The 16,332-nt window shown below is 31.7% G+C and overlaps 1 protein-coding gene across 3 annotated transcripts; it reads left to right on the top strand.

Moving 5' to 3' along the window:
- The first annotated feature begins 4,426 nt into the window (after nucleotides 1-4,426).
- LOC105113095 (RNA-binding KH domain-containing protein) lies at nucleotides 4,427-16,052 on the top strand. Of its 3 annotated transcripts, none has more exons than XM_011009118.1 (9): nucleotides 4,427-4,691; nucleotides 4,997-5,610; nucleotides 6,353-6,847; nucleotides 9,804-10,043; nucleotides 10,131-10,397; nucleotides 11,641-11,699; nucleotides 11,789-11,885; nucleotides 12,835-14,085; nucleotides 14,197-16,052. In XM_011009118.1, the coding sequence occupies exons 2-8, from the start codon at nucleotides 5,026-5,028 to the stop codon at nucleotides 12,964-12,966; spliced, it is 1,875 nt and encodes a 624-aa protein (XP_011007420.1). In that variant the 5' UTR covers nucleotides 4,427-4,691; nucleotides 4,997-5,025; the 3' UTR covers nucleotides 12,967-14,085; nucleotides 14,197-16,052. The 3 variants fall into 3 exon arrangements, with proteins under 3 accessions (XP_011007420.1, XP_011007421.1, XP_011007423.1); XM_011009119.1 differs by having other exon boundaries at nucleotides 12,835-14,125; XM_011009121.1 differs by lacking the exons at nucleotides 11,641-11,699; nucleotides 14,197-16,052 and having other exon boundaries at nucleotides 12,835-13,394.
- The last annotated feature ends 280 nt before the right edge of the window (nucleotides 16,053-16,332 follow it).

Genomic DNA, 16,332 nt, shown 5'->3' with positions numbered 1-16,332 from the left:
AAAGAGGTTCCAATCAGATTATAAATTGTTAACATGATTACATTAGTTATCTTATTCAAATAATGTTAATACTTATAAATATTGTCAGGCATTCATGATTATAACTTATGTTAACAACAAATCAAGTTCCTTTCATAGCACAAGTATCGGTTATACCATATGGTTTGTGTTATAAAAGTGTCAAGCATTTGTTGTACCAAGTGTTATACAACATAAATCTAGATTAGTCATTTAATAAGCAAAGTATTAAAGAGTGAACAAGATAAGAAATAGAAAACATGTTAGTATCAAACATTAAGGTCTATGTTGAGTTTATATTATACTTATTCTTACACCATTAGTATAACCTTTTCACCTTCACACAATAAACTTAACTGAACATAATGAAAAAAAGAAATATAAATAAACAAAATAAAAATATAAATAAGATAAAAGTTAATCAAGTAAAGGAAAGGAAATGAAAGGTATAAACTTGATAGGAATGAAAGCAAAACTTAAGCAATACAAAGAAAGAAAGCAAGAGCATGATCTTGATCTGGAAACCAGGATGCTTAAATACATGGAAAATGCCTCCTTTTGTAGGCCAAAATTAGGAACTATTGATTTGATGACTAATTAATGAGTGGGTGGCTAACTCTTGACTTGGTGACAATCCTTATCTTTTTTTATTTGTCCAAAACGTCATTTATAACGTCAGAATTGGAACCACTTATAAACATGAAAGTTGTAGAAAATTGTCTCAGCTTCTTTAAAAGAAAAAAAACTAGAGGTCATTTGGAGTTCTAGAACACTAGATATGGGCTAAACACTAAACAGTATTCGAGCTGCAGGATAGATTCGAACTTCTTTGTTTTTGCTATAATTTGGTCTTGAAAATCGCTTTTTAAAAGTAGACCTATATGAAAGTTGTAGACCTATGTCTTACCTTTCTATTCATATAAAGTAGACCTAAATCTGAAATCTACAACTCCAGATATGATCTAATTACCGAACAGTGTTCCAGTTTGGACTGTATCAACATCTCTTTTATAAGTTTGACCATCTCTTTGTCCTTTCAATTTCAGTTCTTAAACTCATCAATCAATCCTTTTATTTATGTGATAGGCCTGCATTTAAAATGAACATTTACCATAAATTAAAGGTATCTTATATTATTAGATATGTTATTATAAAAAATACTTTAGTTAAGGAGCTATTGATACTTCAAGTGCAAAATTATGATATAAAACCTTGATAAAAATACACTTTTAAGTACTAATCATTATGTCTAAGGGTAGACACATAACCTAGTATACCTAGTCCATATCCTTCTCTCTTTATTCTTTTTTTCCTTGGAGGTGAATATAAGGTGATTACTAATGATACTAAAGCTTTGTATTAAGAATAATCTACATATTTGGATACCCATATCTTTTCTATAAGACATGATTGTGATTTATTCTTATTTGCCTTTTGATTTTTTTTAATAACAATGTCCTCATATTATTTTACAAATACTTTTTTACTAATTTTTTTTTTATTTCTCAATGATGAACTTATGGGAAGATAAACAATTCAAATGATGAAAATGAACCATATAGGTCACTACCTTATTAACAAGACATGTAAAAACTTATAGAAAACTAGTAAAAAAAACTCTCATAATCAGAAAAATTTGAAAGAAGAATCAAAAGGAAAACCTAGATCTTAAAAAGAAATTGAAATATTTTTAACAACAATGGTTGTTTTAGGTACGAGGTTAAGAATTACAAGGGAAAATGTGAAGAAAATAATATTTAAATGTTAAAAGTTCAAACAATTGTTAAAGTAGGAAATGTTAAAGGTGTTTGGTATAAGTTTAAATTATATGTTGAATTAAGTTTTTTTATAAAAATAAAATAAAATAAGTCAATGGATCCTAAATGAAGGTGTAAGATAAATATTGAAATATACATATTAAATTAAAACAAAAAACAAGAGGGAAAATATAAAACCAAAGATTTTTCTCTCTAAACAATTTTTTACTCATTTTCTAAGTGTTACTTTTCATGAATTTTTCCCATCCAAATTTTGTGCGTGAACCAAGGGAGAAAGAGGAAAAAAAAACTTTTCCCTATCAAAATTTTGTATGCAAAATGAAAAAAATAGTAAATTTTCATCTCTTTTACCTTTATATAAAATATAATCTTCGTTTGAAACTCTTTCATCAAAATAATTTTTTTTTATTTTTTTTTTGAAATATAAGGGTTTTTGCAAATTGGAGTTAAACAAAAAATTAATTGGAATTGAACAAACATGAATGTCAATTTAGAATTAAGAAACTTGTAATTATTATAGAAAACACTAAAACATGTGAGTAAATTACCATAGGAATTTATACTATGAAGCCTTTTACTTTTCACTATGTATTTGTTGTTTATTTGTTTATTTTTCTATTTTGGTCCTTAAGGTTCTTTTTTTTGGGTGATTGTATCCTTTTAGGGCTAGATGAAAAGATAATTGATTCAAATTTACTGACAAAAAATAAGATTAAAAGAAGAGTGACCAATGTAGAAAAAGCATTGAAAATGGGTGACAGGTTCAATATTCTCATGAAAAGTTTAATTTTTCCTTTAACTTTTAAATTATGTCCATTCAGTCACCCAGTATTTTTGCAATTCAATTTTATTACAAAAATTTATTATTATTATTATTTAGATATTAGATAAGAGAAATTGTTAGATTTCGATGTTGACAGAAAAATCATCGTTCATAGCATTTCTGACTACCAAAATGATTATTTTTAGTGTAAACAAATTCCATGCAATAAGAGGAGTTTGATAGTGGTTGTTGAAAGCCTTAATATTACCTAAAGATAGATCTATATTGAGGAAGACAAATCTAACCCAGTTTGACTTTGGATTTTTAGATTTTCTTTTTTGTTTTTTGAGTTAATGAATTGGTTTATAGATGTTCCAAGAATTTTGGTAAAGTGTTTTTGAACTAAAATGACTAAAAAAATTAGATTTTTAGGATAAAAACTCACCGACTTGATTTTTTAACTACTACAATGGTGGTTAGAATATAAGTTAGAAGATGACACATTATCTATTTTGTTTTCAAAAAAATAAGGTTGGATATCATTTAACTACTACAATGGTGGTTAGAATATAAGTTAGAAGATGACACATTATCTATTTTGTTTTTAAAAAAATAAGGTTGGATATTATTTATTCTTTAAAAAAAAAAAACCTAAGTCCAATCACGCAGACCTAGGTTTGAAGGTATACACACATATACTTTTCTTTTTAAAGGCTCAAATGCATTCGCACACCCTTTTTTATATTTTTTTGATATTTAGTTTAAATATAAACTCAAGAAAGAAAAATTATTTAATCCATTTAAGTCCATAACTCGAGTTCAACAAGTCTAATTTAAATTTAATAAAAATATAATTTTACCATTTGTTATCAATAACCTAATTTTTTTATTTAACTTAAAACTAAAATGATACAATTTTACCCTTTGTTATCAATAACTTATTTTTGTTATCTTAGTCCCATGCGTCTATCCTATTTAAAAAAATATTATATATATAAAAATTATCATGTATTTTTTTATTATATAATTAAATAAAAAATAATCTTTAGGATAATTTTTTTATTAAACTTGATGATTTGTGTCATGAATTTAGCTTTTTAACTTAAGTTTACTTGAGTTTTTTTTAATAGAGTGCTACTTTTTAATAATTTTATTCTTCAACATTGATTTAAATAAGGATTGAGCTAAACCTATTTGTTTTTTACGTGATTATCCTCGTAGGTTTATAAGTCAACCCGAGTTGACCGAGTTAAATCTAATATGTTTCTGTTTCAATATTATATAAAAATATCATATAGCATGCAACTGATTTTGAATTAATTGTTAAAATATATTTATTTTTTAGGATACATGTTAGCAATTTCTAGATACTTCTTTTGGTGTTTGAATAAATTTTTTCATTATTCTTGGCGTAACACGTGCCAATTCTAGTATTGTTTTATTAAATAAAGAATTTATTCTAAAAACAAATTGTTAGATAGAATTAGATATATAGTTTATATTGTGAAATTAAATATTTTTATTTATATTTATCTTTTTAATTTTTAAATTTAATCTTTATTTATCTTCAACCACTTTTTAATGTGTTATTGACATAAATATTATTTAATTAAATAAAAAACTTATTCAAAAAAATAAAATTACTAAACATAACTGGATATATAAATTGTATTATACAATTAAATATTTCAATTTATATTTATTTTTTAATTTATCATTAATACTTTTTTTATATTTGTAGATGTAAATAATTTTGAATTTATTTAATTATGTGTATATATAGTTATTTTTTTAACTGAAAAATAAAATTATTCGTTAACAAAGTCATAATAAATTGCTCGAAAAGCGGTTAAGAAACAAGAAGAAAACCAACCTTAAAAAGGAAAAAATGAAAGAGAAGGAAGGAGGCTCGTTTTTGACTTCGTGAGTAGTGGAAAGGACATGAATCCGAAAGAGGCTTTGGCCTAGTACTCGTAAAAGTAAACGTAGACAGGCAGAAGACAGGCATCTCACATCCATATTTTTCCTTGTTCTTATCCTCCCTCTCTAATCTCTTTCTCTCTGTTTGCTTATCATTAGGGTTTATCATAACATATCTTTGCCTCCCCGCAATTCAACTAACTAACTAACAGGTTCGTTCGCACTTTATTCTTTATATTTAGCTCTAAATTTCAATTGGGTTTATCTGTTTTTGGCAATTCTCCATTCCAAACTTAAAATTGAAATTCAGCGTCTGTGGCTACTGTAACTGTTATAGATTAGTTTCTTTTTTGCTATTTTTTAATTAAAAATGGCTACTTTTTTATGTGTGTTTGATGCATGCTGATATAATGTATAGTGAAGGCATTGATAAGTGCTTCCAGAGTAAATTTTTGTGTTAATCAGTATAAAACTAGGATACTATGTGATGAATGAGATGTTTCTAAAATTGTTTCAGGTATTTCAATAATTATTGATAAGAAAGAAATGGTGGAGAGTGGAAAGCGGTCGCGTCCCCAAAGAGATTATGATGGGGATACTAATAATCAGAAGAGGCACAAAGATGATAAAGGTACTAATAATGATGGACTGATTGTATATAGAATATTATGCCCTGACGAGGTAATTGGAAGTGTCATTGGTAAGAGTGGTAAAGTCATAAACTCCATAAGGCATGAGTCAAGGGCAAGAGTTAAGGTGGTGGACCCGTTTCCAGGTGCCAAGGATAGGATCTTAACGATTTATTGCCATATCAAGGAGAAGGAAGATGTTGATGTTGATGATGATTTCAATCACACCAACCCTTTGTGTCCTGCACAGGATGCTCTTCTTAAAGTTCATGCTGCGATTTCTAATGCTGTTGCATCTCTTGGGGATTCTGACAAGAGACTGAGAGACAAGGAGGAATGCCAGATTCTTGTCCCAGCTAGTCAGTCCGCAAATATTATTGGCAAGGCTGGGGCAACTATAAAGAGATTGAGAAGCAAGACCAGGACCAGCATTAAAATCATTGCAAAAGATGCCACTGAACCAACTCACTCATGTGCTATGGACTTTGACAACTTTCTTCTGGTTAGTAAATGGGACTTTAAGTTCCTTCTGATTTATTGTTGAGGTTATTCATGCGGAATTTATCTGTTAAAAATTAATCAAATTCTAATTATTAGGTTCTAATTTGTCTGCAAGCATGGTTTTCTAAAAATATATGTGGATCCTTTTGCAATTGAACTTGTTTTTCCTTGGAGAAAAAGCCTAGCAGAAATCACAAACAAACTGGCATTTAAATGCTGTTAACTATAAGTCTCATTGAGGGCTTAAAAATTGTGGGTTCCCCTTGACTTACATTGTGAAATTCTAATACTGTTTTGCTTGTGTGAGTTGTCATTGATCCTGATGGAATCCGAACTCACAAACTATTATTGCACATGATATCTAGGCTGTATTAATGCTGCACTAAATCTTAAGATGACAGATAGAGGTTTCAACTGGGATTCTTTAGCTTGAGACTGATGTCTGTCTATTGGTAAGGATGGTTGCTTCAGTAAAGTTGTATTTAGGTTTCAAGTTTTTAGCCAAGTTCCTGTTGATGCTTTCAAGTTTGTCAGTTTGCACGTATGAGCTCTTTTCATTTTGTTGCACTTTTCATTAACATAGAAGGAGAACCATAGTGTTTTTGGAACCGTTCAGCTTCTTTATCTTTATTTTTTTTTTGTCTGTGATGAAATTAATTGACATTTGATTTTTTGTTGCTTATGCTTTTCTCTAAAGGTTGATTTTTGAGGGGTTCAAGAGTTAATTTTTGTGTTATGATCAGATAACCGGTGAATCAGAAGCTGTGAAGAAAGCTTTGTTTGCAGTTTCGGCAATCATGTATAAGTTCAATCCAAAAGAAGAAATACCCCTTGAGGCAACTGTACCAGAGCCTCCTCCAAGCATCATTATACCATCAGATGTCCCTATTTATCAACCGGGTGGATTTTATCCGAATGCAGATCCAATTGTTTCTTCTAGATCTGTTCCACCAATCTTAGGTGCTACACACATACCAGAACTTCAGGGTTATGGGGATATGGGGAGTTCTTGGCCTGTTTATTCATCTACACTCCCGGTAGTTCCTAGTCTTGGCAATTTCTCTCGATATGAGGAGTTAATTATACGAGTATTATGCCCGTTTGACAAGATTGGGCGTGTCATTGGCAAGGGTGGGAGTACCATTAAAAGCATAAGACAGGCAAGTGGTGCTCGTATTGAGGTTGATGATACGAAGGCTGATCGTGATGAGTGTATCATTACAGTTACTGCAACTGAGGTATGGCGTTTCTCTTTGTTTATGATTTGTTTCTTTTGTGGTAATGCAGGAGTCCTGCTTTTTTCTGCATTGATTTATGTAGAGATGCTGTTAAAGAGACTCTCAAATGCATATTTGATGTACTGCATTATAGAGTTGAATAATCTATGAAAATGACTTAAATGGGATCATCAAGCTGCACTTTTTATATGAGCAACTTAGTTAAATCGGATTGCAGTCTCTATAGCTGTCACACCCCTTTTCTAATTACTGTGATATTTCATCTTGCTATGCTTTTAGTTAGCTGAGTAAACACACCCCTCTAATTGCCTCTTATTGTTACCTAATCAATTAAATTTACCAGCCAAACATGCATTTATAGGTTAATATAACCTGCTGTCCATTACAAAAACTTACAAGACATCTTATCTTTTCTAGTTCATTCATGTATGTTCTATATCTTTGTACATAGATGATACAATCCAAATAAGGTCAGATTCGGATTTTAGCGTAAAATTTTCTATTGTTCAGTTTTACGCTATCTAGCATAATTTTCAATTTGATTGTTGGATCGGGCCGAAAGTAGTTTTTAGACATATTGTTCTATGTTGGGGTAAAATTTCAGCTTACAAAACCTTACAAAACCTTATATAATAGTTTTTAAACCCTAATGGACCAAAACTTGTGGGCTAATATTTACCTACTCACAATAAACCCAAAGTATGTTAACTAAGCCCAAACATGAAGAAAATAATAAAAACAACAAATCTGACACATAAACTAAAGTTGCTGCACTTAATTAAACAAAATATCCTAAGATAGATAAATTTTATAGTTTAAATAATGTCATGAACGGAATTTTCATCCTAGAAACACTAGGATCTTTGTTGCCACCTTTAGATATCTAAAATAAGCTAGGAAATTGATTGCTGAAGTTGCCTTCTTTTTAGTTTCCTAGTTTCCTTGTTTGTCTGGGATAATTAATTGTATCTTTAAAAAATCCTCTCAAAGTATGGAAACCCTTGTTGTCATTCTTTAACCTTCCTTATAGGATTAGGAAAGTCCCCAAAATAAACTAGCCAATATGTCATTAGATACATTCGGCTCTTTTTTCCTTGTGCAGCTAGCTAGGATGAATAAGGTATCCTTATAAGAAAATGATTTTGGAACATTAATGAATCCTTGCCACACTTGAAAATTATGTTGCAGCCTATTAAAGATCATTGTAGAAGTAGAAAATTACGAAAACAAGCTACCACATCCTTATAAGAAAAGAATCCTTGCCAAATACGAAGTCCACAAGTCAAAAGGAAAAAAATAACATAATTCTTACAACCTATTTGACATGTATCGCAAGGCCATCCTGAGCTTTGATTGATTTGAAATTTTATCCCAACACAGAACAATGTCTAAAAACTTATATGAAAATTTCAGTTGAATCCAATAGTCGAGTTGAAAATTATGCTCGATAGCGTAAAACTGTACATCAAAAATTTTTACATCAAATCTGGATCTGACTTTACTTGGATTGTATCAATAAATGTTTTATTTAGCAATTACACATTAAAAGTGTTGATAAATTATATGTTACATATGCATTTACATGTGCAATGACCCATACACAAAAACTAATCTATGAAAGACACAAAAACTAATCTATGAAAGATATAATTGCACCATTTAAATTAAACTTCAAGCTAGGACTCCAAAGACACTTTGTTTGGTAGCCTATTACCCAAGCCCTCTTTCAATCTCACTTTGATTCTCTAAAAATAGTTTATCAACTACTAATGAGACCACCTAGTGAATAATTAAAAAAATAAGCATGAGAAACTTCATAAGATTTCAGCATATATTCCTAACATCATACTGACATGATAGTTGCACAAGTAAACATGAATGACAATTGAATGTCCATATCTCATATCCATATACTACTCAATGGTAGCATATAGGCGGCCACAATCTCACGTAAAGCAAACTTTACTCTTTTTAGATATCATTTGCAATTATATTAACACAATATTTGAACTAAAACATATCCTTTTACTTTAAAAGAACACATTATACTTCAATCTTTCATAATCATACTCTTATTTATCAACTATCATATGAAGTTTCCATTCAAAATTTAGGTCATATATATATATATATTCTGAAAATTCAACAAACATTTAAAACAAATTCTCATACATAAAAATATCCAAAACAATAGATTTATGCATACTTATTAATTTAATCACTCACCTTAAGTTTTAGCCCCTTTTCCTTTACTTTCCTTTCTTTTCTAACCTCACAATCTATCTTTGGTTTTCTTTCTAACAATTATGTTGAATTTAAGCTCTAATACTTCACAATTTGTTCTTGGAATTATGTGGTTTGGTAGTGTTAGTTTGTAGGATGGTGTTTAGCACTCTTTTAGGTTCAAGAAATGGAAGAAAAATATGTCATTAGTATTGAAAATTTTGAAGGAGAGCACATCTCTACTCTCCTTTTGACACCTCACAAGCATGACCATGCAAAAATTGTCATACTTCACCACCTTAGTCATTGTCTTATTCACCTACTTAATCATGCAAAATTTATCCTACTTCACCTAGTTAAGTTGGTAATTGCATTTTGAACATTCTTTTCTTTAGCTCTTTGTCTTTTGGCCCTTAATTTTTTCTAATGTTACATTATTCTAAAGAAATCATCAATTATAGTCAATGCAAATTTTGGGGTGTTACAATGATTCAATGTGGATATTAATTTTTGTCAAATGTGGCTGAGCGAATCAAATAGAATGATTTGTTTGTGCTTTCCAACACTAGTTTTTATGCTCTTTTATTCTGTGAAAAGTGCTTTAATTTTGCAAAACTTGCTTAATTTTACCAATACAACACATGATGTGTGGGCTTTAGGTATGTGATATCAATATTCTTATCTTTCTCATGATATAAATTGGGTTTTAATTATCCACATTTACCATTGGCAGTCTCCTGATGATTTGAAATCCATGGCTGTTGAAGCCATTTTATTGCTTCAAGGAAAGATTAATGATGAAGATGATGACACTGTTGGCAGTCGACTCCTTGTTCTATCTAAAGTTATTGGGTGTATCATAGGAAAAGGTGGTTCAACTATAAACGAAATTCGAAAGAGAACTAATGCTGATGTCCGCATCTCAAAAGGGGCTAAGCCTAATTGTGCTGATAGTAATGATGAACTTGTTGAGGTCTGATTTGTAAACCTTGCTCAGTTTCTTGTTTTTCCTTTTTCCATTTGTAAATATTTTTTTTGGGTCAACCTTGCACCATAATAGGTTGTTGGAGAAGTTAGTAGCGTTAGAGATGCACTTGTCCAGATTGTTCTAAGGCTCAGAGATGATGTATTGAAAGAAAAGGATGGTGGTCTGAATTCTTTGGCTGGTGCTGACTCTGTATACCCTGTTGGTGCTGGTCTTTCTATACCATCTATCCTGCCTTCTGTTCCGCCAGTTGCTCCAATGGGTTATGATCAGAGGGCTGAAAGTGGAAGTGGATTGGGCCTGCTTTCATCAAGTAGCCTTTATGGATACGGATCCTTACCGGTATGTAGCTGGTGGTGAAATTTCTTTTCAACTTCTTTCATCAAAATAGCTGTTAGCTTTCTTTTCAAAATTAGTATGGAGTTTTTGGACATTGGTTTAGGAGTTTGGGATTGGGACTATGCAGTTGATGGAGTATGTCCATTACTATGAGCTTAAGGGAATGATATATAGATTCTTTAAGATGCTCAATCACTTTTATTTTTTTGCTTTACACTAAATGTTCCATCTCTAATTCTATTAAGTTTGTTGTTCAGTTTCAACAAGAGGATTCCACCCATGAGGCGTCAACCTCACAACACTAGAGGAAATCCACATCTAAAAGTTGAAAGTGAAATTCTTTTTTCTTACATAGAGACAATGAATTGCAACAATGAATCCTAAATTTTTATAAATTAATGAAGGATAAACATCTTTATTAAAATAAAACGCAAAAGCAGTCATAATAATTGTAAATTCCTATATCCCAACATGAGAAGAAATTATGAAACTAATAAAATTAGACATAAAACTTAAATATTTCATTTTCTTGACTGCATCAATCATCCTCGAGCAGGAAAATAACAGCAAGGCTTTCTCACTGTAACTGCTGCAGAACACCCCTCCTGCGCAGCCCCTGAATATGAGAAAGACATCCTTTCCCACTCTAGCTTTGATATAATATTTTAACTCTTTTGTTGGATAGAAAAATATATCCTTGAAAACCCCAGCATTTCTCTACATCTGGATACACGAAAAAACATAAGCAAGAGCATATCATCACCTGATCCTACTGTCCTTCCATCTATTGAACCTCACATAAGATATCATAAAAACATACCTGATACTCTGCATTGCACATAACCTATGACTCATTTCCAAAAGCAAACAACCCTACCAAAAATCATACTGTATTGAAAAATGTGGGAAGAGATTATTGCCTAATGGTGCATTTGGCGAGACTAGACTAAGCAGAACTAGATAGGATAAGAAGGGATAAGGTTGTATCATGAGGAAAGGTGGGGAAAACTCTGGTTTAAGATGGATAAAAACGTGTCTAAAGCTATGTGCACTGAACAGCAGTAAAAGTGGGGTTACCACATCAATGCTACCCGAATCTTTATTCCTCACAAGTATTAGGAGTATCGCCTTTTGAGGCTTTGTTATTCATTTACTGAAGATTGCTGCACTTTTTAATGGTTTCTTTTTTCAATTTATTTTCTTTCTTCAATGTCATTCATGTTTTCCTGCTTTTTTTCCTTATTAGATGGTAGAAAATAGCTACGGTTCTCTGGCCTCGTATTCTTCATCTAAGCTGTATGCAGGGTTAGTACGTTGTGCTCTTGAAATCCCAGAATTTTGTTTTCTTTGACTTCTATACCATCCATGCAAACTGATTTTCTGCATCTATGCAGTTTGCCTTCACCCTCAACTCTTGAAATGTTAGTGCCTGCTAATGCAGTTGGCAAAGTGATGGGTAAAGGAGGTGCAAATATAGCCAACATCCGAAAGGTTTGTTCCTTTTTTCTTTTCTTCCTGGGTTTTCCTAGGAGGATTTCAGTGAAGCACACTTGTATTTGATGAAAAGGGTGCATTAACTATTTTTAGGGATGGTACATTATGTGTCTTGCTTTAAATTAATAATGTGAGTGTGTGGTAGTTTCATTCCAAGTCATGGCAATTTATTTTAGTGGCAGAATATCTGGGGCCAACAATGAGTACATCTTGCTGGGGCTTGTTAAGTTAAAATCTATTGAACTATTCCACTCACGTAAGAGAGGAAGGAAGTTAATTATCACAGTGAATTACTGGATATGGTATTTGGATTGTGAATACAGTTTGACAACTCTCTAGATGCTTCCTGGCAGTATCACTAATACCTCTGCTCAGTTTTATTCCACCATGTTAGGTTGTTAGCAATCATCCACCTTGCTTTGCTTCCACCACATCATGCGTCTATTTGTTTTCTGGTGGCCACAGTATCTTTAGGAGACAACAGATTTATCAGTATGTAGTAACAATTCAGTGTTTTTTGGAGAAGCATTTTCGCATCCAACAAAAATTATTAAAGCTTCTCCTTGAGAATAGCAGGGATGCAGTATGTGGCTGTCGTATATCCACATTTAATAGACCTGAAATTGTCTAGTTAGCTAGTGTTGTGCAAGGATATTTTGTTATTGTTTGTCATGCTTATCATGATACAAGCATCTAATATTTGTATTACTGCTCTTTAATCTAAAAAATTACAAATATGGGATGCAAAAGTTTTGAGTCTGTCTTAATATATGATTCTTTTTCTAAAATTGTATTTTGTATTTACGTTAGTAATGTTCCAGAAAATATTTTGAAATCTGATTGTATCAATGCCTTTTCCCTCTATTATTTCTCTCATGCTGCTTTGATTGGATGAAGTTCTCGTGGACATCAATTGTTTTCTTTTCTATCTTTTGCGGTGTTTCAGATATCAGGAGCAATGATTGAAATCTCTGATGCCAATTCTGCAAGAGGTGATCGTATTGCTTGTATATCTGGCACGCCAGAGCAAAAAAAGGCTGCTGAAAACTTGATCCAGGCATTTATTATGGCCACTTAAGCCTTGACAATACTTCCTGATATTTGAAGGTGAATAGTAAAAATCTTGGAATTCTCTTCCCATCTTCCTCAAATGTTTCCTTAGCCGTGTTAGGTTTCGTCTGGAGTAGACTTCGTTTTCTAGGCTTCTACAGCTGAACTCTTCCGGTGTCTTATAACTGTGCCTTTCAAGATCAAATGGGAAGATATGCAAGTGGCCATGGTTATAGGTTCCTGTTGTTGTTTGCTTGATCTATTCTTCCATCTGCAGATCTTAGAACATTTTAGGTTCTTTCCTTTCATTTTGTTTTACCAGGTCTTATCATTAAGTTGTGGGAAGTCCATCTTATTTCTGGCAATTTTTATACTTTAATTAATTTCTGCCCCAAGAATTAGTATTGGGAAACCATGTTGCCAAACACAGAATGCATTTGTTGTTTTTTGTCCGTACAATCTCTACTCTACTTATTTTAGGAGGGAGCCTTTTTACTGATGATCCTAGTGGTGCATTGTTAGAACCTAGAGGGATAGCCTAGGTGAACCTAAGAGGGATGAATTAGGTATGCAAGGTAAAGCTACAATTTATTTATTTATTATTTAAGAACATACATTTCTAAGCACTAAAGCAAACGCGGAAGCAATTAACAATATAAATGCAATAATTAAATAGCCTGGATGGTTGGATTGTTTTGGTTACTATCCAATTTCATCTTGTTTTTGTGTTTTAGTCATTTCTTGGTTTTCTTTGGTTCTTTAGGATTTGTTTAGGTTGTGTGGATATTACAAGTTGTCCTATACAAGTCAGGTGCTATTTGGCAAAATCCTATTGCAAGATCTTGATTGGCGAAGTTGATAACTGTTATATTTACAAGTTCTTCATTCTTAACCTTCGTGAATCCTTTCCATGCTTATTTAATGATTTCTTGAATCTAAATCATCGCAATGTGTGTGTAACATATAATAAACATATTCATATTTATATGGCATGAATTGTGTTTTACTTGACAATTAAAATAAGATTAATGCATGTGACACAAGCATGTTTCATGTAGCATTTTAGTATAGACTTATTAAATCATTTAAGCATTATTTCATGGCATTTAAAAGTTTAATGGCATATATCATGATTTATCAATATGACATACATATATGCAAGAACATGGCATGCATTCATCAAAATTATATCAAATCAATGTTATAATTGACATATAACATATTATTTAGTTAACAACATAAATATTATCAATATGACATACATATATGCAAGAACATGGCATGCATTCATCAAAATTATATCAAATCAATGTTATAATTGACATATAACATATTATTTAGTTAACAAAATAAATATTCAATGTTTATGTTATCATCAAAATATAATGAAAAACTTCATTAAATCATCATCATCATTGTAGTCATAAGGCTAACAACGCATTTTCATGAATATCTACTCGATTTCCTTCTGTTTTGCATTGATATTACATCATCATATTACTCTTGCTTATGGAGCTCACACTTCATCTTTGTTTCTACATTTCAGAATATCATGTCTTCCTCCTGTCTGTGAATTGCTGCATACTGCTTAGTTTCTGGGCTATATTAACATTATAATTTGTATTTCTAGAAATATAATCTCTATAAAAATCTTTCAGGGTTATTTTTTTAAAAAAAAAATCCATGTAAAATTTACCTCAAATATCATTTTTCCAGCTTTTAGGTCTCCATTGGATACAATCACATGAACGCACTTTCTTTAACTGTTGTGTTTGATTGAACAATCACAGGTTTCCATACTTACCAATCAACTATTTATTCTGGAACAACTGGGCTTGTGCTTTTTCCAGCAGCTAGTTTTTCTATATCTTGTATTGAAGTAGTTTCTCGGGTTACAGGCAATCACTGGTTTCTTTTTATGGTGATTCTTCCTGCTGGGAATGTGGGTTGGTCCCTTTTTTTGTTCATAAACTACTTAATCTTCACTAAGTTGGCGATGCTTGTTTCACCAATGGAAATACCTCCCATGTCTCTAAAACGTCCTCCTGATGCTATACCAACTCTACTAATATTGCTGGAACTTGGGAGTGGTGTGCTACCCATGTACACAGTAGATTTCCACTGCAAACAAGGGCCATATTTATTGCAACTGTTTACGCAATGTTAAAATATTAAAATGCTCTTGGTTTAATCTATTAATCCAACCTTCTCTTCCTTTTTACCCTATATTGTTGGTCACGTTAGAAAGTTCACAATCAGCTGACCTTATTGTAGTTCTTTGAATTGAAAATATCATAGGCTGGGTGCAATTTTCTGTATGGTGGACTTTCCATTGAGGATTTACTACTTATCAATGCTTCTTTCACACAACAGCAATTTTTTATTTTTTTGGAATGAGGGCTTCTAGCCTGGTCACCCTAATTGCAGGGGCTCAGATTTGAGTTCTCAATCACTTGACTTCATACAGTAGCACTTACTCTTTCATATAGTGAAATCCAAAATACTGGTTTCTTTCACACAATGGTAAAATACGAATATGCTATCTTCGTTAATCTGAATTCCACCCTTTGTCTGCTCCTTTCTGTTCCCATATTATTGGCCAGGTCACATTATATTGTTGATGATCAAGTGATCTTATTCTAGTTCTTTTACATTGAAAATCTCTTGGGGGTATACATTCTAGTTCTTCTAGGTTTTTGTGCTTGTCAAAGATCTGTTGAACATATAATTCAAAAGCACTGTTTCCTTTTTGCTCGACTGTATCTTTATATGGTTGATAGTCATGCCCTTCTCTCTGTTGAAAATCCATGTCAATATTCAAATGCCAAAATTTCTGTTGCTTGCCCTGTTCTGTTTCTCATGCATTAAAATTTGATACCTTCGAAGATGGTCTATGATGCTCAATCTGGTGAGTATGTAGTAGATAACGATGTTGTGGTTATGTTTCTGTGGTAGCAGAGTCAGGCGATTTGGATATGGTAATAATTTTGTACATGCATGTAGTTGTCTTGAGGACAAATACATCAGACAATTTTGTATTCTTTGATGGACAGATAATTTGTTGTGTACTATTATATAAAGACTATGGTAAATAGCTGCCATCTTTTAGAATTATGTCGTGTTTGAAAAACAGGTGAAGTATCTTTTATGGTTATCACGCAGAGTAAGTTTATGAAGGTAGCTTTATGACTTGAAAGAAAAACGTTTGGCTCTCGCTTGACTGACCCTATAGTTGAAATTGAAGTTGGATAAGATAATGTGAATCATGTGATGTTCATACTGGTAGTTTCTTGCTGTTCAAATCGCGTGCAGCTTTCAAAAATTCGAACATGGTGGTTTAGATCCATCGACACTATTTATGTATTATGTTAAATGGTTAGTAATTATGACTTAC

This window comes from Populus euphratica, unplaced genomic scaffold (genome assembly GCF_000495115.2).
Source record: "Populus euphratica unplaced genomic scaffold, PopEup_1.0 scaffold388.1, whole genome shotgun sequence".
NCBI lineage: Eukaryota > Viridiplantae > Streptophyta > Magnoliopsida > Malpighiales > Salicaceae > Populus > Populus euphratica.
The sequence above is the reverse complement of the archived record's forward strand: the minus strand, read 5'-3'. Positions and strand labels throughout refer to the sequence as shown.

Excerpts from the sequence above, each read along its gene's own strand:
- LOC105113095 (XM_011009118.1), top strand. The coding sequence starts at position 5,026 with ATGGTGGAGAGTGGAAAGCGGTCGCGTCCCCAAAGAGATTATGATGGG. Across the intron at positions 5,611-6,352 it reads ACTTTGACAACTTTCTTCTG|ATAACCGGTGAATCAGAAGC; the intron begins GTTAGTAAATGG and ends TGTTATGATCAG. Across the intron at positions 10,398-11,640 it reads ATGGATACGGATCCTTACCG|ATGGTAGAAAATAGCTACGG; the intron begins GTATGTAGCTGG and ends TTTCCTTATTAG.